A 21204-nucleotide genomic window follows, 5' to 3' on the forward strand; every position below is an offset into this window, starting at 1 on the left:
TTCTTGTTTAACTCGCCATAGATCATGCTAGAATTAGTAATTGAAGCCATGCATGGGGGAAGGAATGTTTGATGTCTTTCCAAGGTAAGAACTCGTTTAAATTACCAATCAATAGCCAAAAAAAGAGTACGCAAATCTACCAGGAAGAAAGTCTGCAACATTTTAAGGTTTTGCATAGCGGGCATGGCCGTGATCCAGAAGCTATAAGAAACTACACGAGCAAGCAATTTACTTTTGTTTTCTCATCACTAGTCACCCAAGATTTCTATAATAACCGTTCCAGTATTCGAGTGCCTGTTTGGATGTCCTAAGATAAATGATCTACTCGAAGAGAAGAAACATTTCACTCATGGATGGGTATAAAAGGGCACACTCAAACTACAATTGCTTAACTTTATAAAGCAAGGCATCGCTAACAGTCCAGCAAAGTCATGATACAAATTACAAAACGCAATTCGCAGCAAAGCAACAGGGGAAAAAAACGGACACCTTCTCAACTTAGGATGAATGCTATATTACCAGATCAGGCAACACAATGCAAAAAGGAACACAATTGACAGCAAAGCCTTGCAATCAATGAACTACAAGAACATGGGTATATACAGCAGGGAACCTCCTGAATCAAGGAGAGCACTGCATAAGACATCAAAGAATAATGAATCCAATATCAACAGTTTTGAAAGCCATTTTGATCTTCTACTAGGTAAGGTACCGAGATGCATGTGTAAAACCCCACAGCTGCAAAAGGGAAGGAAAAGTAAAATGAGACTTAGAGATACTTGAAACAATCTCTGTTGTGAAAAGCACATTGTAGAATTCAGTCATGAAAATTCACAATGAATTGATATTGATCTTTCCCCTGTCACTTGTATGTTTTTCATTTTGGATGCCCCCATGGGGGTGGGGGAGTGAGGGTAAGTAAAATTTGAAATGAGCAACACAAAAGATATGCTGAACAATTCGATACTTAGCCAAGAACAATAATGACCTCAACAATTATCAGGATGAAGATTCGGTCATGTCGTTTTAGCTGATAATATTATTCGCCTTCACTTATGATTTAAGGAAACCCACTAAAAAAAGCAAGAGTATACACTTCCTTGCATCTGGGGAAAAAGGTTGATCCTATATAAAACCAAGCAACCAAGGATCTTTAGTCATTCTTTTCTTCAAATTCAGAGAACTTGCATTCTGAACTGAAACCAGTACTTTGAATTCCTAAATATACAGCAAGTGAATGTTATACACAGAAAACTTCTCATTTCTTATAGAACTTTGTAGATCTAGATTGCATAACCATTACTAACTAGATGAAGCTTTGGCATAGGGTTAAGCTAAGCATGCATAAAAACAACATGAAGAAAAGCTTGCTAGAGGTCACCCCCTCCCCCCCTCCCCCAAAACAAAAGGTTCTACTTCAAAAACAAATTGCAAAAGAAAGGAAAAAGCCAAAGCCATCGAATTATTAATAGCCAAATAATAGAGAAGGCAAAAGGTCAAAATTTGGATACCTCAACATTCCTCAGTTCGAACTCTTCATCATGTGCCAAGCATAAGTTTCCAAAGGTTTCACAAGCTCCACTGCTTCCAGTTAACCTTTTCACGATAAAATTTGGGATGAAGATAAATCCGCAATTTTCTAAAGAAAATATTTAGACAATAACCAAATGTGAGAAAGCGGCTCACAGTTCTCCATCCAAGCATAGAGCAAAACTTCCACCACCTCCAAGTGCTAGTAAGTCATTCAAGCACAAGTAAAAGTATCTGTTTACACCTAGCAGTAAGAGGCCTCAAAATTAGTTTATTTGTCTTCAGTGCAATGACATAAACTTTAGCTGGATTCGCACTCTCCAACCTCAATTGCACAGAATGCAAATGTTATCAAGGTTAAGTGGAGTAGCATATTAAGACTGCTATTTAACATATCAATACATTTTTCAATAATCAAATGTGAATAACCAACCTCAGATGGAAAAACAGGCCCAAAGTTTAAACAGAATAATCATATAGAAACAGCAATTACACATTAATGTACATACATACTTGTCCATAAACATGCTGATATATGTACATGTAAATACATGCTTAAAGATATAAACAGACACATAAGGCAACTAATAGTCATGTACAAGCATGCATACTGCACATGTACAATGCGTGTGTTCCTGCATAATTAGAAAAGAAACAGACGAATGATATCTTTTTGCTGAAGTGTAAAAGGCCTCAAATTAAAAAGCCATTAGCTTAAAGCAGCACGGCTTTGTGTAGTAGCTTTTTATATTACAGGAATAGCAACTCCTCGTCAACTATTAGCCCAAGCTTGGCACCTGGTTCCACTTTGTGTAAACTAGTGATTCCCTTCAATTTAGCCAATGGAACTTCCCAAAAATCCTCAATAATCATAACATATTCTTCTTCCTACACTCTTCGTGTCCATGAGATCAATTAAGAGTCACCAATTTGACATTAATTAACAAATGTCACTTATCTGTACAAGTGTCTTCTTATCATGAACAAGTAATAACCAGCATTTGATTAGGTCATGCTTTTGGGAAATGTCTAGCAAATGACTAAGGATGCCACAAAGTCAGATACAACAGATTTTTCCAAGATCACTCTTTACGGAGAACATCGAGATAGTGGTTTACATGAATGCTCAAAATCATTTCCATACCAGTTGGTCTAAAAAGCCTTGGTTCACCATATAAGGTTGTGAATACAAATGATTGATTTGTCCCCTGTGCAAAATGACAAATAGGAAATCAGTGTACAAAATAGCATAGAACTCTATGCTTTTTATCAGTTAAATAGCAGGTCATGATTTTAACCCACCTGATACTTTCTCTTTGCAGTGGGCTTCAGAGGGCACTCAAGCAACCCACCAAATATAGCACCTTGATTATCACCAGTAATCTGCACAGATCAGGATTGCCACTAATACCTTTAAGGAAGTGAAACAACAAAAAAGAAGGGCAATTGTTCTAGCTATTCAAGAACAAACATAAACGACTTTAGGCAGATGAGATTTTGTCATCTTCCATGTTAGCATACCAGCAAGCAAGGACCAGAAAGCTCAGCGCTCTTGCGAATGAGTGTACGAAGTGATATACCATGTCTCACAGTACTGCCCTTCATTGAAATCAATAAATCCTAAATCAAGATTGTGATGCAAAACTAACAAAAGAACTTCAATGAAAAATTGAGAGAAATTTATTTAAACTTACGTGTATAGTAAGGTCCATTGGCAACCTTTTACTATATTAGGAAGGGATGACTCAAAAAATTCATATAGGTCTGGAGATATGAAGACAGAATCATCAGTAAGATTGGACAATGACCTCTGAAAACTATTTGGACAAGTAGCATCTTCAAAGATATCAGAACCACAACTAGTTGTGCTCCTTCCAGAGCCAGGCTCTCCGTTCTCAATATGGGTATCTGAATATTCCTTCTTCTGGAAATCTAATTTTCTAATAGATACATGATTCCCATTTTCTTCATGAACACTTAGTGATCCACTGTTCCCGTACTCATTATATGGTTCTGAGTGTCTGTCCAAAGGTCTGTCTTTGAATGAGAAACTCTTACTTCTCCAACTAAAAGAATCTGACTGCTGTAGTTTGATATCATTTTTATGATTATTTGGTCTGAACCATTCAAAGCTCAAAGAAGGGAGACCAAAAGAGAATATGGAAGACCAAGATTTTCTTTCCTTCATGAACTGCCCGGCCTACACATTAATGAACCAGTGTTACAAAATTCTCTTCAAAACTGCCCAGTAATATAATTAACAGACAAATCAAAAGTATAGCAAGTCGAAACTTTACCTGAAACCAAAGGATGTTTCATTTTCATTTTCCTATGTGAGACTTCATAATGCAAATTGGAAAACAAAAGTTCAAGCACATTGGAAATTAGCTGCTGATCGCTCCATCAATTTTCTAGATTTAATTACATTAACAAAGGGCCACAGAAAAATCAGGCTTTTCTTTTCAATTAGATCCCTTTAGCAGATTCTAAGTTTTATAAGACAAACACCTTATCATTGAACAACAGATACAATAACTCATCATCAAATACTTCATTTGATACGCAGAAATTGAAAAGGGAATGGGACCTTTACTCCGATATTCACTTTTGAAAGTATTCAGTACAATTGTTAAAGCTCATACTCATGAACAAGAACTCTTCTTACACTCTCTCAAAATTCAATGATACATATCAGCTGATTTTCTCACCATTCATCAAACTTGCATCAGCTTTACCACAAACAAAATTCAAATAATCAACAATAAAAGTCACCAGTATCATAAAGTTCAAATTTCCCACCAAAACCAATCTAAATATCCAAAAGCTCCCACATTCCTCAAATCACATTGTCCAAAAACAAAAAGATCAAGCTTTTACACAGAATTGAGATAAGGAGTCATCCTGAATTACCGTCATTACTCCAAATCAAAACTCAGAATCCCCGGAAACTTGAACTCGAATAGCACAATATACATTTCATAATAAAAAAATTTCAATCTCGAACTTTACAAGAAGAGGCTACCTGAGGCTGTTGATCTGAGTTCTGAGAAGGGGAATCAGAAAAAAGCTGTGATAGTTTTTCCGAAACTGTGTCCTTCAAAGCATGCATAACTTTTCTGGGATTTTTTTTTCTATACCCTTTTCTTATTAATTCTTGATTTTTTGAATTGCAATACGAGTTAATAGAGAATAGTCCCAAAAAAAAAAAAAGAGGGTTCTCCAGATCAAAGAATGTGTGTTGAGCGGTGTATTGAAAGGTACAAAAGCAGAAGAAAGAAACGCTTTTGAGAGTTGAAGGAAAGGTGGACGAGTGGACAAATAGTTGCATTAAAACGGAGGTCACCGACCCAGAAATCAAGCGGGGATGAGGGAAAAGTTCGGTAAGAGTGCACAAATCCTAAGACAAGTAAAGAGTCTTTTGAGTGTTTTGAATTTTGACTGATTCGCTGGTAATTAACTTTTTAGGACAAAAACGACGCTTTTAATGGTTGGATTGCATGGGAAAAGTTGTCTGGTTTTACTACTTTTACCATCACGAAAGACCAAAAAAAAAGTTAAGAAAGATTGGATATATTTCAAAATTTAGATTTTTGTTTAGCTTAAAATTGAAAAAAAGGTCAAAAGGGTTAGGAGGAATTACCTTCGTATCAATGGGCAGAAAATGAGAGTGAATTAAGGTAATTTGTGAACCGAAGAGCCAATGCACAATTGATTCAAATTTGTAGACATTTGTTTTTGGTCGATAAATTGAAGGGAAAAAAAATTGAGTAAGTTGGGCCGATCTGGCCCAAGATAGGCATATCCTTACACTTGAGTAGGGAAAAATTGGCACCTTAGTTGGGCCGGACGTGAATAAATTAAGCATCATTGTGTGTGTATGTGTGCGCGCGCGTTTTATTTGTACTATGCGTTAGTTTTATTACTTTGTGCATTTCTATAAGGGATAACTTTAGGGACTAGGGGGCTAAATCATTGTCAAAAAAACCCTTTAGGCGGGTTTTTGTTCAATTGCACGAGATATGATCTCATTTGTTTAAAATGTAACTAACTTTTAACGACTTATAAATATAAAATAAAATTTTGTAGGGCTCACATACAATATTAGAATGGACGTACAAAATATGATCTAGCCTTTTTTTTTTGGCCAAATTATAGCCGTCAACCTTCAGGAAAGGTTGTTACGTGCATGTCCTTGTGCCATTTTCTAACTTCGGAAACATCTCCTGACAATTTCATATAATGCACTTTACCATGTGAAATGGTGACTTCCCTTTCATGTGGATGTGACCAAATGTCACCATTCGGAGCTTTAATGATCAAATTGACCTTAAAAAATTTGTGCCTAAGAAATATGAAAAAAAAAGAAATTAACTTAGGTTTTGTACATTTGGCACGAAAGATTTGTTGCTATTACCAATGGCTCTTCTAGGATTAATGGTCAAAAGTATAGTTTATTATACTGATTTTTTTGGGGGCTATCTATGAGGATGCATACACTTGGATCAGTGGCAAATTTTTTCTTTTTCTTTTTATTAGATTTTTCCTCACCAAAAAGAGTTAATTGTTTTGTTCTAAGAAGACAAAAAGGACAAAATTGGAAGAAAATTGTATTTTAGTACTTTTGTTTTACTTTTGAGGTATATGACAATGATTGATATTGTTATAAAAAACATGTCAATCAAGGGGAGGCCAGTTTCTAATTTTCAATATTAGAGATATTTGTCTGAAATTGTAAGAAATCTCGAAGGAGGTTTATTGAAATTATCCCTTTCATAAATTAAAAAGTTGGAGATTAACACAAAAATGTTGAATTTTAATGTCTACTAGAAAATTTAATTTGTATCCTTCCAAAAAAAAGAAAAAGAAAATGAATCTAGACCTTCTTTGCGAACCATCGCTGAGGTGAGGAAGATGCGCAGACAGCTGTTTTCCAATAAAAGTTTATCAAGCTGGGAGGTTTACTGGATGTCCAGAAATCAGACTTCTACTGCTCTTTTTTTTGCCGAGAATGCATGTTTGATTTTAGAGCTTTGTCAATGGAGTGAAACTTCACCATCTTTTGTTATGTCCTCCTCTAAAAGTGGACTCATTTTCAGTTAATAAACAATCTCATTCTCCCATTAAAAAAAAGGAAAAAAACAGATCTAGCTCTGTTTGGATTGCTGAATTTTTCAAATACTATTAAAATTTTTAAAAAGTACTCTAAAAAGTACTTTAAAAGGTAGTCTAAATTTTTTTTAATGTTTAAAAAATATCTCATAATATATTCTAAAAACTCTTCTACTCTTAAATATTCCAAATATTTTCTAAAAATATCTCAAAATATACTATAAAAACTCTGATACAGTAAAATTTTTCAAAAATATCCCCAAAATAGCTAATCCAAACAATTATGTTTGGGTTTTGGATAACACAATTACGTAACCACTTCTTTTATTTGTATTTGAAAAGACTACACGTTATGTTTTACATAATCTTATCTGAAATTGAATCACATTTTGTCCTGTCTATTTGTGAACAAATACACCAAGTTTAAGTATATTCATGATTCCTTGTCAAAGTAACATCAAAAATATACTTTCCACCAACCAACTGAAAAGCCCGCGCTGGGTTGTTCGGATGGTGGAGGCGGGGTCCTTACTTCAAGTTTGTCTGGGTTCGATTCCAGTTTGCAACTCAGTTGTTTACCGTCCTAGGTATCGGTCGGGTCCGCTCTACCTGGGCGCTGTGGGATTAGTCGGGTGGTCCTGGATATCCACAGTGTTGAAAAAAATAAAAAACTAACCAACTGAAAAAGCTATAATAATTAATAAATGAATAAAAGATATATATACCTTGTTTGGATTGCATTTTCTTGGATTTTTTGTAAAAAAATTACTGTAGCGATTTGATGTATGTGAGGAAAAAAGGTAATAAGAAAATGTGATCATGGAAAACGATGCAATTTTTTGGAGGAAAATGACTGTCCAAACGGAACATTAGAAAAACAAAAGATTTAGCGGTGCGAGCCAGAACCATCAACCGTAGAAAAATTTGCAAGCCTGGCAGAAACAAGAGTTGGGGATTAAGGCATCCAACCAACCTGTACAAGCGTCACTTTTTTGAAGAAATTCTAATGGCGTGAAGCTTGAGTTTGACAATGACGCATTAGTTTCTAAAAAGTGAAAAACAATGGCATAATTTCTAGTTCTTGATGATGGCAACCTTTCCCTTTTCTGCTACGTTGTCCATTTATTTATTAATGCAGTTAACGTCTGCATTGATGCGTTCAAGTTGAGTCTTTTCCTGTTTAAGTATGAAAATGACTCTATTTTTATTGAGTATAGCTTTGTCAGAATTGGATCCAGTTTGGATGATGGTAACGTACGTATCATTTGATGCTTGATTTTGGTTTAGAAAATGATTTGTGGCGGAACCAAGGCATTACTCCTTAGATTTGCTTGACCATCACGATGGATGTGCAAAGCGTGAAAGCGAAACAAAGAATATCTAGTGACGAGTTCTCCTCCAATGTGCTGAATGCTTTAATCTCTTTTGACAGTTGACAAGATGATCTTTAAAGAAGCTCACCTGTTTCTTGCTTCTTGAGTCACATAGATTTCGTTCTGCCTAATCATCAATAAATGTTCACAGGATGAGAACAAATGTCACGATTGTACCCCACTATTCAAATTCAAAGTTCTTGATTGATTAAAAGTGCAAGGAGTATCTACTTGGTCAAACTGATTTGTACACTTCCAAATTCCATCACTGTCCTCTCTCTCTCTCTTTCATCGGCTCCCCCCCCCCCCTCTCTGCTAAGTGCTAGCAAGAGAATATTTTCCCCACTTTATGAGCTGGTATATTTTAATCTTTTTTGTTCTCATCCTCCTCAAAAAATATGTAGTACTCACTACCTAGCAAAAGAATTTTTTTTTTTTGAAACAAAAGTATCGGTACTGCCATTTCCAGTGAGAACAATAATAATATTTTATCCATTGGGTACTCCTCAATTATCAAATTCACTTTGCACATTGAACACATCTTCCTGGAGTCTTGTCTGAAAAGGAATTTTTTAATTTCATTTATATGAGATTGTTACATTATATTTTTCATAAAAATTTTAAAAAATTACAATTCAAACACGACCTACCTTCTTTCCTCTGCAGTCTGCACATCCAAAGATAGGTTGAGGTGAGGTGAGAACTGTGCCAGCCAAAAAGAAAGCGAATCCCAAACACCACAGCATCAAAACCTACACCCTTTTTTGGTAGAAGAAAAAAAAAATCATTTTTGGGGTAGTTGAATTGAATCCCATTATTCAATACTGGTACCAAGTTTCAATCTTTCCTCACTTTTTAACCAAAACCCATCTCTCAAAACCCTGAAAACTTTCCTCCCAGACACAGTAAAACCATGATTTGATTCATCAAGAAGCTACCCGGAAATGGGGTTGCCCATTAGACCCTTATGCTTGTTCTCCCTTTCTCTGGCTTTTTTACCATTTCTTCAGCTTATCCCATTAGCTAAATCTGCATCTGACTACACCAACTTGGTATATAAGGGCTGTGCTCAGCAGGCTTTATCAGATCCAACGGGGGTTTATTCACAAGCTATTTCGGCTCTTTTTGGAAGTCTTATTGCACAATCCTCAAAGAACAAGTTTTTCAAGGCTAACACTGGTAGTGGCCAAACCAACATAAGTGGTCTTTTTCAATGCAGGGGTGACCTTTCCAATGTTGACTGTTATAACTGTGTTAGCCAGCTCCCTATCCTTATAGACAAGCTCTGCGGTAAGCCTACTGCTGCAAGAATTCAGCTTCAAGGATGCTACATGCTGTATGAGGTTGCAGGGTTCCCTCAAGTCTCAGGAATGGAAATGTTGTTCAAAACTTGTAGTGGAAAAAATATTGGTGGAGCTGGTTTTGAGGAAAGAAGAGATACCGCCTTGAGTTCGTTGGAAAATGGGATAGGAAGCGGAAATGGTTTCTATACCACTAGCTATCAGTCTGTTTATGTGTTGGGGCAGTGTGAGGGCGATTTGAGCGCTTCTGATTGCGGTCAGTGTGTGCAAACTGCTGTTCAAAGAGCTCAGTCTGAATGTGGAAGCTCTATTTCCGGCCAAATCTATCTTGACAAATGCTTTGTTAGCTATAGTTATTATCCCAATGGGGCTCCTAAAAGATCATCATCTTCTTCTTCATTCTCATCTCCTGAAACTGCTTCAACAGGTATTCCTTTTTTTTTTTTTTTGGGAACAGTTATTCCTGCTTTAGTTCCATCTGCTGGTTATGATCTTACTACATGTTTTAGATTTTCTTTTTTGACGCGTTTGTTTAGTTGTTTAAACTTTTTCTGCAGCAAGTGTAGTTTAATTGACTACAGATTTGGCAGCTGTCTCCCTCTTTTAATGAGTCTAGTGGCCAAGAGTGTATCGAATAATGTAATGAGTATGGGATGAGTGATTTGCTTTTAATTTTTAATGGTGATCACTCTTAACAAGATGTTTGTCTGGCCTAGATTTGCGGGCTCAATCTCTAGATTTGTTGCTAATAGTCCAATGTGTGTTCATTAATATTGAATTTGGGTTGCATTTGGTCAATGTAGGGTCAGGGCAAAGTACAGGGAAGACAGTGGCTATAATATTAGGAGGGGCAGCAGGAGTGGGGTTTCTGGTTATTTGCCTGCTGTTTACTAAAAACTTAATGAAGAAACATGATGGTAAGTATGATTATTTATGGTGGTGGATTCCTGTGTACCATCATTTGCTTTTATAAATCTTTCTTTCTTAATTTATTCTATCATATTTATGGGTGTGCTGTTGTTCTGCAGATTCTTGAAGGAGCCCTTGTTTTTGTAAACTAAAGTTTTTTGAGGTGAATGGTTCCTCTGAGTTTGTTATTTTTCTAGAGATTGTGGAAGGGAGGAGAGGGGAAAGAAGTTAGTTGCGGGAAAACTTCTCACTGTTAGGCAGAAACAAATTTTGGGGCATGAAACTGAGGACGGGATGCTTGCATCTAAAAGGAGGATGTAAGATGTATGCTTGTCGAGTCTGAAAAAGATGAGGAAGAGTACTAATGGATCTTGGCCTTTTTCTCATACTGCCATGTGCATATTTTCTCTTTTCTTCCTTGTCTTGAATAATGCTCCTCCATTTTCCTCGAAACTTTTTTGCTTTTTATAAAGCTCCCTCCCTCTCTCTCTCTCTCTCTCTCTCTTTCTCCCCCTGTCTGTGTGTGTGTGGTGGTGTCTGGAAGTGTAACATACTTAGGTTATCATTTAACACCTTGTCAAAGGGTGTTTGTTCAGTACTCCTATGTATATATGTCTGCTTCCTCATTTGATTCCGCTGAAAAAGGGAAAAGGAGGAAAAAAGGAAACAGGGTAGTTTAAGTATTGCAAGTCAAAGAAAGAAAACTACAATGATGGAATGTATCCTCACATTTTAATCCTGTATGAGCTGAGATGGGAGTCTTCTAAATGGTAAAGTGTTGTCTCTAGTTATTTCTGATAAATATCTGGCCATCAGCTAAAAAAGAACTGATGACTAAGAAGTTACATCTATACTTTTTCGATCAGCCCTTGACTACATGTTTGAAGTTTTCCTCAGTTTTAATTGCTCAAACATTATAATCAGGTGCTTAGCAGTATCTGTTATCTTAAGTCTGATATTCTAGTACCCTGATGTCTATTTCAGCTCATTGCCTGTTTGATGCATTATTAGTTTAGTTGCACTGAATCAACTGGTCTGTTCAATTCCCACCATTGAACTTAAGATCAACCATGGAAGGTTCCATCATATAGAAAACTTCTCTAGTAGATGCCCGGAAGTAAAACTAGACTGGTTGCAGTGATTCTATGGATGCTATTGTTGCCTAGTTGCACTTGGTGAAGTTTAAACTGTGGATCTAGTTTTCTTGCTTTCAGTTTTATCCAATGTCCTCAAGAACCCTCTTTTGCTTTTTGATGAGGACATCAGAGGAGTCTGTCTTCCTTGAAGTATTATTTTCGACTGTAATAGTCAGGAGACACTTTCTTTGCCCTGACTAAGTTTTTATTTATGCAACTCCTAGTTTACCCAAAAAAAAAAAAAAAAACAAAAGAAGAAAACTTCTGGCTTCTTTAACGTCTTCAAGGTGTTCCTTGGGACGTTTGCCATATCAAGCTTAAAGCCTCATGAAAATTAGTTATCGCGACAGGTAATTTGAGAGCTTCCTATGTTGAGAACTTCATGATCAAGTCATCGTTTAACTCTGCAAGAATTGCATGAAAACTACTGAGTCGAGGAGAGAATGGGAGCTCTATTGCAGATTGAGCATCTCAAGGGATCGAACTTTGACAGTTGAAACTGTTACACTAGCGGTCATACTTGTGCATAAAATTAAATGTTTTTGCCTCGGTAGATTGAACATCCATTTGTTTTTGCTTCAGGACTGGAGAATCTTGTTGAATATTTGATTAGTAGTTCACGTGCAAACGTAATTGTAATATCTTAAAATATATTATTTTTTAGATGCTAAAATTTTTTTATGAAATTTTGTTCATCAACATCATAATATAGTATTCTTATGTTATTTATTTTCTTTAGCTAGTTGCTTTTAAAATTTTATTAAATGAAAAGAGATAGAAAACGTTTCAATGCAGTTAACATGTTTCTTATGATTGAATTCGGAATCATGAATCAAATACTTTTTGATTTATAGCTTGAGCTCTAACGTATCAAATATTGATAATGTGACGCTCCACTTCTCCCAAGGGCGAACGTGGGATGCCCTTGGGAGAAGTGGGGCGTCACAGATAAAATCATGTTTTACCAAAATTATTGTATATTCATAATTCTATTACATATAAACCACAATCATTAAATTTTTTTATAAATGAAGAATATAATTAAGCTAGAAAAATAAACATACATGTAATTTGATTTCTTTGTATTATGTTAATTCTATTTTTGTCAATAATGGAGTATAAATGAGCCACTATGTAAAAATTTTGTCTTGTATATTCTGACAATTGAAATTTCATAGATAGAAATAGTTGGGCTTTTTCTATTATCCTTTTCTTTTATTCATGTTTTTAGCACAATCAAATGTAAGGCAAAAGCAACAAGCCTACTTTTTTCACATGAGCACAATATTTTTTATTTCAGTATTAGTTTTTTATATGATCATGGAATTGGAATGAAATTTACTTAATTTTAAAGTTTTTCATTTCATAACTATTACGATTATTTACCAATATTGCAATACAATAAATATATGTAATCATTAGAAAAATAAGGGTATTTTAGGCATCACTGAAAACAATTTGGATATCATTTTTATTTTATCATTCTTTATTGGGTTAAAAATAAAAAAGCACCCTGTGGTAAGCCTAATACACAGAAAAGCCCCCTATAGTTTCAAAATATACAATACGACATCTCATGCTTTGAACTAAATTGTAAAAGTGACGGAATCCGTTAAACTTAACGGAAATGACTTATTGGAACCTAAAAAAAAAATTTTATACCTATTTTTTATCAAATATACCAATTCTACCCCTTAACCCTCAATTCTCTCTATTTAGAAAATAAAACAAATGATTTTTTTGAGCTGTCTTTTGCTTAATTATATCAGGGTATTTTGGTCATTTTGACCATTTCCGTTAAGTTTAACGGATTCCGTCACCTTTACAATTTAGTTCAAAGTATGAGGAGTCGTGTTGTATATTTTGAAACCACGGGGGGCTTTTCTGTGTATTAGGTTTACCACAGGGGGCTTTTTTATTTTTTACCCTTCTTTATTTTAAGTATTATAAGTTTTATTTTATCATTGGAGATAGCTTTTGACTTGATGGATAGACTTGGTTTGCTCAAACTAATACAAATGAAGCATTACTATATTATTGTCAATAATAATGTTTGTCTTAGTGATTTAGTTGTTATCTTTGGTATTATTTGAATTGTATTCTAATTTTTCAATTCATTTGCTATTTACTTTATGCCATTTTATGAACAGTTTTCAATTTCTTTTCATTTTTATTGTTTTGAGAAGTTGCTATTAATGATAATAATGATTTGTACGGTGCTATTTTAGATTTTCCTTTTTCTAGTTTAATAATGATATTTCACTTATAAAGGTGTCATAATTTTTTTGTATATTGAAATTCCATTAGTGCAACATGAAAAATTCTTCATATTTGTAAAAAGTGCATAATTATAAAATTTGCTCATAAAATTTGTATGAAGATATATAGATGAACAAGGGTTCTCTTCCCCCTTTATGTTTCGTTATTTTCTAGAAAGTATCGATTTTTTGACATTGATTTTCTTTTTACAATCTCAATTAATGACTAATGAGAAAATTTTCATACTAAAATTAAGAAATTTTGATACATATAATAATTGGAGATGGAGTCCAAAGGTCGGTAAATAATTTTTAATGAGCAAATTTTAATTATAATTATCATTAATACTATTGAGATGTAATCAATTGGAGTGTTTTATTTCTTTTAATTAGTGCCACATTAAAATGCATTAATATTCATTAAAAGACATAAGGGTAATTTAAAAATAACAAAAACTAAGATAAAAAATTGCTTACACTCCCTAATGTAAAGATTCATACTTTTTATATAATAATGAATAATGATAATGATAATGATAAGGCACTAATTCACAGGAAACTAAAGTGCCCTCATCTATAGAATCTTGCAAGGGAGATCCTAAGCAAGTTCTTTTCAGCATCTACCTATAATGCTCAAAGCGGCCTTCCATAATTTTCCATTGCATCTAAACACCAGGCGAGATGCAACTATTTCTTGATCGATGAGAGCCCTTCACATGGCTCGCCATCTATAGATTAATACCATTTGCTAAATCCAAAAAAGCTTCTCACACATCCAGTGAGGAAGGTATCACAGCAAATCCCACCCCAAATTGTTCAATGACCAAACGTCCAAATGCACCAACCTTCAAATCTTGCCTGACTCAATGACCACAATCTCCAAGCAGAAGTGGTCGGTTCTGGAATTAGAGGCTTTATAACTAGTGTCTCCTCTTCATAACGGAAGGATGTCAAATTGTGTATAATCAATGAAAACCACATCTGAAATTGAAGTGTTTGATCTTTTTCAATCCAAAACGTTTTGGAGGCCAATTGTATGATTGTATCATTAGAGTAACGAGTTACTAACATTAATCCTTAGATGGGATCATTTAATCGATTCTCAATGGTTCCCAGTGTTCACTTGCTTAAGAGAGATGCCTTAGCAAAATAGGGTGAATTAGTTTGACACAAATTGTGTATATTCATTCATTCTTAGGATGAATTAGTCTAAGTGCACGTAGAGTTAAAATAATTCCACTCAAGATTGAGATGCATGCATGTTCTTGAAATGGATTCAGAGATTAGAATAGGGAACTGGTTCAAGGTGCATGTGATCTTGACCATAGAATATTCGATCTAAAAGTGTTCCATCTCATGATATTCAAACAAGATAAAACCTAAGAGCTTAGATAGAAAAGAAAAATTTAAGACCAAGTTTTAACCAAAAAATTAAGACATTAGCAAATTCTTAGATGCCCGAAAGTTTGCTTTTGATAATGCCGAAAAGCCAAAAATGAAGGTCTAATGAGAGAGATGCTTAGTGACTTGTTCGTTATTATGTTGAGTAAATCTTATATACACTAATAATATATGCACTATTATGGTTGGATACACACATATACAAAATTTGGGTTTTAAATTCAAATTCGAATTATATGTTATGTATCTAATAGTGAAAGTGTATACACTGTCAGTGCATAGAAAATTAATTCTATTATATTAGTGTGTTTTGATAGAAATTATTTGTTGAAGAATTATTTGCTTATATCATAAATAGATTTTTTAATACATTTTTTTTATTTTTTTTATTTTACATACATCACATCGTAAAATAAATGTTATCATAATTATTCTAAATAATATATTAAATAATCTCTTAGCCAAACACACACATTATTGTTCAACCTAAGGAGTACATAAATGTGCCTTAGGTTATTCCAACACGGTCAGAGAACATGTCCTCGCCGTACACGGACCCCCGCATCGTACATGCAAAAGCCATCAAAACTCACCACCGAACTTTGCTTATCAGCCTTATCACCCTTTACTCTAGAGCCAATCTCCACGCTAACTCCCTCAGCATCTTCAATTCCATCCGCGACCGGAATGTTGTGTCATGGACAGCTCTTATCTCTGCTTTTTCCAACACCCCATTTGCCTTCCACCATTTTATTTCCATGCTCCGGCAGTCCACCCTCCCAAACAGCCGTACTTTTTCTACTTTGTTCAGTACTTGCGCTTCACTTTCCTCCCTATCTGTTGCCCTCCAACTCCATTCCCTTGCCCTTAAGCTCTCCTGTGATTCCCACCCCTTTACGGCTTCGTCTTTGGTTTCCTTGTACTGTAAAAGCCGGTTTCTTGACGGTGCGCGTAAGGTGTTTGATAGGATGCGTGAGAGGGACGCTGTTTGTTATGCTTCGATTATTAATGGGTTGGCACAGAATCGAAAGCCTGTTCAGGCTTTGTGTTATTTTGGGGAGATGAGGAGGTCTGGGGTGGAGTCGAGAATACAGAGCGTTTCAGGGGCTTTGAAGGCTGTTTCTGAGCTTGCTGTGCTTGAGCAGTGTAGGATAATTCATGGGCATGCTGTGGTGACTGGTTTGAATTCGGATATTGTTGTGGGAACGGCGATGATTGACGCCTATGGGAAATGCGGGCTTGTCGTGGACGCTCGTGGAGTATTTGATGAGTTAGATGTGGCGTTGAGCATTTTTGGATGGAATGCGTTGATGGCAGGGTATGCACAACAGGGAGATAAGGACCATGTGTTACAGCTTTTTCAGTTGATGGAAGCCAGAGGGTTCAAACCGGATGATTATACTTTTTTGGCAGTTTTGACTGCACTGTATAATTCTGGGTTAGCTGAGGAGAGTCGGAGTTGGATCACAAAGATGAGAGTGGGTTATCATGTAGAGCCTGGGGTTGAGCATTATACATGTTTAATTGGTGCATTGGGAAGAAGTGGATTGTTAGAGGAGGCAGAGGGGGTTGCTTTGACAATGCCATTTGAGCCAGACGCAGCGGTATGGCGAGTATTGTTATCTACTTCTGCATATCATGGCAACGCTGACATGGCTTGGAGGATGGGTCAGAAGTTGTTGGAGATGGATCCCAACGATGACTCAGCTTATGTTATATCGGCAAATGCTTTTGCAGGTGTAGAGAGGTGGGATGAGGTTAAGGATGTGAGGAAGATAATGAAAGAGATGGATGTGAGAAAGGAAGGTGGGAGGAGCTGGATCGAAGTGAAAGGTGAGCTTCACGAGTTTTTAGCTGCAGATAAGAGACATGAAAGGATGGATGCAATCTATGCTAAGTTAGCCGAGTTAATGCAACAAATTGAGAAATTAGGATATAAACCAGTTTTAGATGAGGTGTTGCATGATGTTGACAGGAAGGAGAAGAAGGAAGTACTTATGGCTCATAGCGAGAAGTTGGCTCTGGCTTTTGGGGTTTTGTGTGAGGCAGCACCTCCAGGGAAGGCATTTAGAATTGTTAAGAATTTGAGGATTTGTAGGGACTGTCATGAGGCTTTTAAGTATTTCAGCATAGTGGTAGAGAGGGAGATTATTGTCAGGGATGTTAACAGATACCATATGTTCTCTAATGGTAGTTGTAACTGTGGAGATTTCTGGTGATTTATTTACAAAAAAAAAAAATAAAAAATCATAACCATGCTCTTCAGCCAGAGAAGAACACCTAGAAGAATTTTTTTCACTTGCTTCTGCAGTGGTTGCATGGTGCAGTCATTGAAAGGGAATAAATCCCTGACAGAATTGCAAGGGAAACTTTTGGCCTATATAATTATCTCAGTGACCTTGTGGTTGATGGTGCAGTCATTGCAAGGGAATAAAGCCCTGACAGAATTGCAAGGGAAACTCTTGGCCTATATAATTGTCTCCGTGACCTTGTGGTTGATGAATGAATATGTTTCACTCCTGGGCTTTCAAGCAAGTATATAATTGAGCTTGAAGATGGGGTCAGCATTGAAGCATCATTTAGTGACATCGACTTTCTTTCAAACAATCCAGGATGGCTCCTGGTAATTGAAGACAGCGCAGGCATTCAGTTAAAGGCACATATAAAGACATGATTGTAGAATCAAACTTATTATTATTATTTGACGAATGAATGTGCTTCCATTCCAGGGGCTTTGAAGATGAGATCAGCATTGGATTAACTTCTTTCAATGAATCCCATTTTTGAATTTTTTTTTTTTTTTTTTACTTCTTGTTTCCTTGACATAGATTTCATGTAAACAAATCTCCAAGTTTATTTATTAATTCATTATTTGCTTTTACTGGGGTTAAATATGAGTTTTCCTTTTTTGTCAAGACCTCCTCCCTGCTCCCTCTGTGTCTTGACTTTAGAACCTTCCAATAAGATGGTAGTCAAAGCCCCATGCCACTGATTTAGCCCATAAGAAATCAGCATACTTCGGTATATGCTCTGTAGTTGTAGTTTCAACTCAGGATGCACTTCAGCAAAAATCATGACTCTTGAAGATACGTTTGATCCATATTCAGGTCAACCTATTCTCAAACATGTGCAATGCATCTACTGCAAATCGCTATCAAACTTGTCTCATCCTATTGCCACAATGCCACGACACTAGCAGGGGAATTTCGGAACTAATTTTACACCTTCAATGCACTCAGTGAACAGAGCCGTAGCTCCTTCAAAATATACTCAGTGAACAAAGCAATAGCCCATAATAATCCATATAGAGCTTAATTCCTAGCATAAAAGAAATCTTAATAAGGATCCACATTCCTCAACCAACGCACCAAAGTTGCGTCTTTAAAACTTTCTAAGCTTACTCCATCTCCTTTATGCCTCAATTGTCAAAGAAATAAGCCATTCAGGAAAATCAACAGAAGTTAACCTGAAGACAGGAGGACTGATCCTTTGTATGCAGATATGTAACTGAACTCAGCAAGCCAAAAAGACCCAATCTTTGATTACTTCTCAACACCATATCCCATCAACAGGAATTCAACCAACTGAACTTCACCAGCCAAAAAGATTCAATCTTTGGTTACTGCTGTATTTCCACACTACATCACATCGTCATTCATCAATCATATCCCACATAAAAAAAAGAAGAGAATGACACAGACACAAAAATATCAACCATTTGGTTACCAAAATACTAATAGCAAGCTAATTATCATCAATCTGAACAGAAAGTCGAGTCTTCTCCACCGAAAATCTACTATACTACTTTTAAACCTTAAAATTCACAACGCTTTTCTCTTGCCACCCTAAAACTTACAAAAAGAAACATAAAACCCAGAATTTTCACTAACTAACAAGTTAAATTCCACGACCACAACAACCAGAGAGTCGAGAAAATAGAATCATCACATGGGCGGGCCATGGACTTGTTGAGGAGGAGGGGCAGGCCCAAGGAGCGCTTGATTCTGAAGCTCGAAATTTTCAAGCTGCTGCTCACGATCCATTGTTATGAGGAGGGGAACCACAAAGATCAAAAGAGTCGTGGCTAAATACCACGTTGCTTTGCCTGTGCTGTTCAGAAGCTTCTTTCCAACGTAGGCCGCGTCGCAGGCTGCCCGTTTGCCTTTATCAACGATTGAAGAAGACTCGGATGATGCTCTTGCGGAGATCACCGCCCGGCGGTCGGACCTGGATCTGTTCGCCGGAGCCCGTTTTCCGCCGAAAGACGCCATTGGAATTGTGTGATTGAAGGACAAAAGGGAAGCTTTTCTCGTGCACTTCTATAGAAGTTGGAAGTCTTAAACCCTTTCGGTTTTCGTTAGGAATAAGCTTGGAGGGTTTATCGCGATCTTTCTTGTTGAACAAACGACGCCGTGTGATATCGGACGGCGGTGCATTAATGGGTCAGTAAACTGGGCTTTTAGTTCTGAAAGCTCAGCTCGATTTTGGGCTGCAATCTGGAAACCAAAAATTTTCAAACCAATTGATTCCGACTTGTAAGTAAAACAAAGCGCTTCATCTTACGGTCCCTTTTGGTACGGTATCTATGAGCATCAACTCTTAACTTAGATGCATAAAAAGAGAAATTAGTATTTTTTAAATAATTTTAAAAGTTTAAATTATTGAATGATAACCAATGTTTTAAGTGGGTATTACATGAATATTTTTTTTACAAACAAGTGGTGAATTATTTGACTACTCTATTGAAGGGGAAAAAAGTTAACTGCCAGTAGCAATATAATTATTGTAGGCTTTCCCAAAAAAAAAAAAAAGGGAAAATGCATTATTGTCTTTTTTTACAAAACCAAAAATCAGATAACCCAAATTAATGCCAAAAGTACTGGTTTATTTCGGTTTTTGTAAGTCAAAACCGCAATTGGGATCGTGTAGCTTAAGGTTTTATTTTTTGAGGTGTGTACCTCAAGTCTTAAAACAGTATAAATTGTTTTAAAATGGTTTGATCAAATTTTTCTGTTCAAACCAATCTTTGAAGACCGCTAGATATTAGCAATATTCTCCAAAGCCCAGTTGGCACACAATTAGATATGTTGTCTTCAAATTTCAACCTGGAGGCATAAATGTTAGCTCTCTTCTTAGCTGGCATTAAAGCTATTCAAGTATTTGATGTAGTTTTTCTTTCTTGTTATTGGTCAAACAAGTAAATTTGATTTAGTTGAGGTGACCTAAATTACTATATGTTGATTTTTTTTTTTTTTTTTGTCATTTATCACTTATTACTTTACTTCTACCATTACTCCAACTAAATTTAGAAAGAGATCCAACTGAATCTATAGAAAAGCCGATGGAAAATGAACCACCATCTGACCGACCAGAACGGGTCTACAGGGGAGCCGATGAATTACTACATGTTGATGGAAAGCTAGGATTCTACGTAGTGAAAAGCTTACAGGTTAAGTAATGTACATGCACTTTTGGTTCTTTAGGTAGTTAGTACTGCTCTTTTGAGTTTCACAAGCACGAGAGGTTCCAATTTTACCTGATGGAGAATACTCAATCAATTTACAGAGTTGTGTTGGGTTGTAACATTGCATTTGATCAAAGAGAGAGGTGTTTGTTGCTCAGTTGGGTCTGGGGATGCCAGTATCGTTTTTAAAAGATAATCCGAGGCCCGCCGGCGTACTGAAATTCAGTCAAGATGGTGCGGGGCGACGAGTGGGTGCCAACCCCAACTATTGTGCATTTGTGCCATTGACCTTGTAACATAATTCCAATTTAAAACAATATATATATATATAATTTTAATAGTGAAAATACATATATATTCTTAATATTTTTATTATTTATTAAGGAAAATAAATAATTTATTTATTTTTTAAAGATAAAATATTTTTCATTTTTTAAACTCGAGCAGTCTCGTATTCGAGTTTGACTAGTTCGAATTTGAGGTCGAGTTTTATATTGAAAGCTTATCGAGTTTGAGTTTGAGTTCGAGTTCGATTTTGATAAAATTCACTTGAGATTCAGGTTCACTAAGGCTAATACTTGATTTCGACTCATTTGCATCCTTAACTGCTCACTTTAAAGTGGAAGGCCACATTTCAACGATATAATTGTATATTGAGAAACAAGAACATGGCCAGCAGATCCTGTACAAAACTAAACAGGCCATTGCGCTGGAAATTGCAGA

The 21204-nt window shown here is 35.9% G+C and overlaps 3 protein-coding genes across 4 annotated transcripts; 2 read left to right on the top strand and 1 right to left on the bottom strand.

The window, feature by feature from the left end:
- Positions 1–373: 373 nt before the first annotated feature.
- LOC113765706 lies at positions 374–4916 on the bottom strand. Of its 2 annotated transcripts, XM_027309949.1 has the most exons (8): positions 4553–4916; positions 3225–3730; positions 3052–3124; positions 2833–2913; positions 2675–2738; positions 1687–1774; positions 1512–1596; positions 374–738 (listed from the first exon to the last, which is right to left on the bottom strand). In XM_027309949.1, exons 1-8 carry the CDS (start codon positions 4856–4858, stop codon positions 700–702), a joined length of 1242 nt encoding a protein of 413 aa, XP_027165750.1. In that variant the 5' UTR covers positions 4859–4916; the 3' UTR covers positions 374–699. The 2 variants fall into 2 exon arrangements, 1 of the variants encoding a protein (XP_027165750.1); XR_003467763.1 differs by lacking the exon at positions 374–738 and having other exon boundaries at positions 1687–1764.
- Positions 4917–8659: 3743 nt separating this feature from the next.
- LOC113765480 (cysteine-rich repeat secretory protein 3-like) lies at positions 8660–11067 on the top strand. Its single transcript, XM_027309678.1, has 3 exons — positions 8660–9740; positions 10117–10230; positions 10342–11067. Exons 1-3 carry the CDS (start codon positions 8957–8959, stop codon positions 10347–10349), a joined length of 906 nt encoding a protein of 301 aa, XP_027165479.1. The 5' UTR covers positions 8660–8956; the 3' UTR covers positions 10350–11067.
- Positions 11068–15553: 4486 nt separating this feature from the next.
- Positions 15554–17236, top strand: LOC113765862 (pentatricopeptide repeat-containing protein At4g33170-like). Its single transcript, XM_027310109.1, has one exon. The coding sequence runs from the start codon at positions 15554–15556 to the stop codon at positions 17234–17236; it is 1683 nt and encodes a 560-aa protein (XP_027165910.1).
- Positions 17237–21204: the final 3968 nt, after the last annotated feature.

Source organism: Coffea eugenioides, chromosome 3 (assembly GCF_003713205.1).
Source record: "Coffea eugenioides isolate CCC68of chromosome 3, Ceug_1.0, whole genome shotgun sequence".
In the NCBI taxonomy this organism is placed as follows: Eukaryota; Viridiplantae; Streptophyta; class Magnoliopsida; order Gentianales; family Rubiaceae; genus Coffea; species Coffea eugenioides.

Excerpts from the sequence above, each read along its gene's own strand:
- LOC113765706 (XM_027309949.1), bottom strand. The coding sequence starts at position 4,858 with ATGCAACTATTTGTCCACTCGTCCACCTTTCCTTCAACTCTCAAAAGC. Across the intron at positions 3,731-4,552 it reads ACTCAGATCAACAGCCTCAG|GCCGGGCAGTTCATGAAGGA; the intron begins GTAGCCTCTTCT and ends ATTAATGTGTAG. Across the intron at positions 3,125-3,224 it reads CAATGGACCTTACTATACAC|TACTGTGAGACATGGTATAT; the intron begins GTAAGTTTAAAT and ends AATGAAGGGCAG.
- LOC113765480 (XM_027309678.1), top strand. The coding sequence starts at position 8,957 with ATGGGGTTGCCCATTAGACCCTTATGCTTGTTCTCCCTTTCTCTGGCT. Across the intron at positions 9,741-10,116 it reads TCCTGAAACTGCTTCAACAG|GGTCAGGGCAAAGTACAGGG; the intron begins GTATTCCTTTTT and ends TGGTCAATGTAG.
- LOC113765862 (XM_027310109.1), top strand. The coding sequence starts at position 15,554 with ATGTCCTCGCCGTACACGGACCCCCGCATCGTACATGCAAAAGCCATC.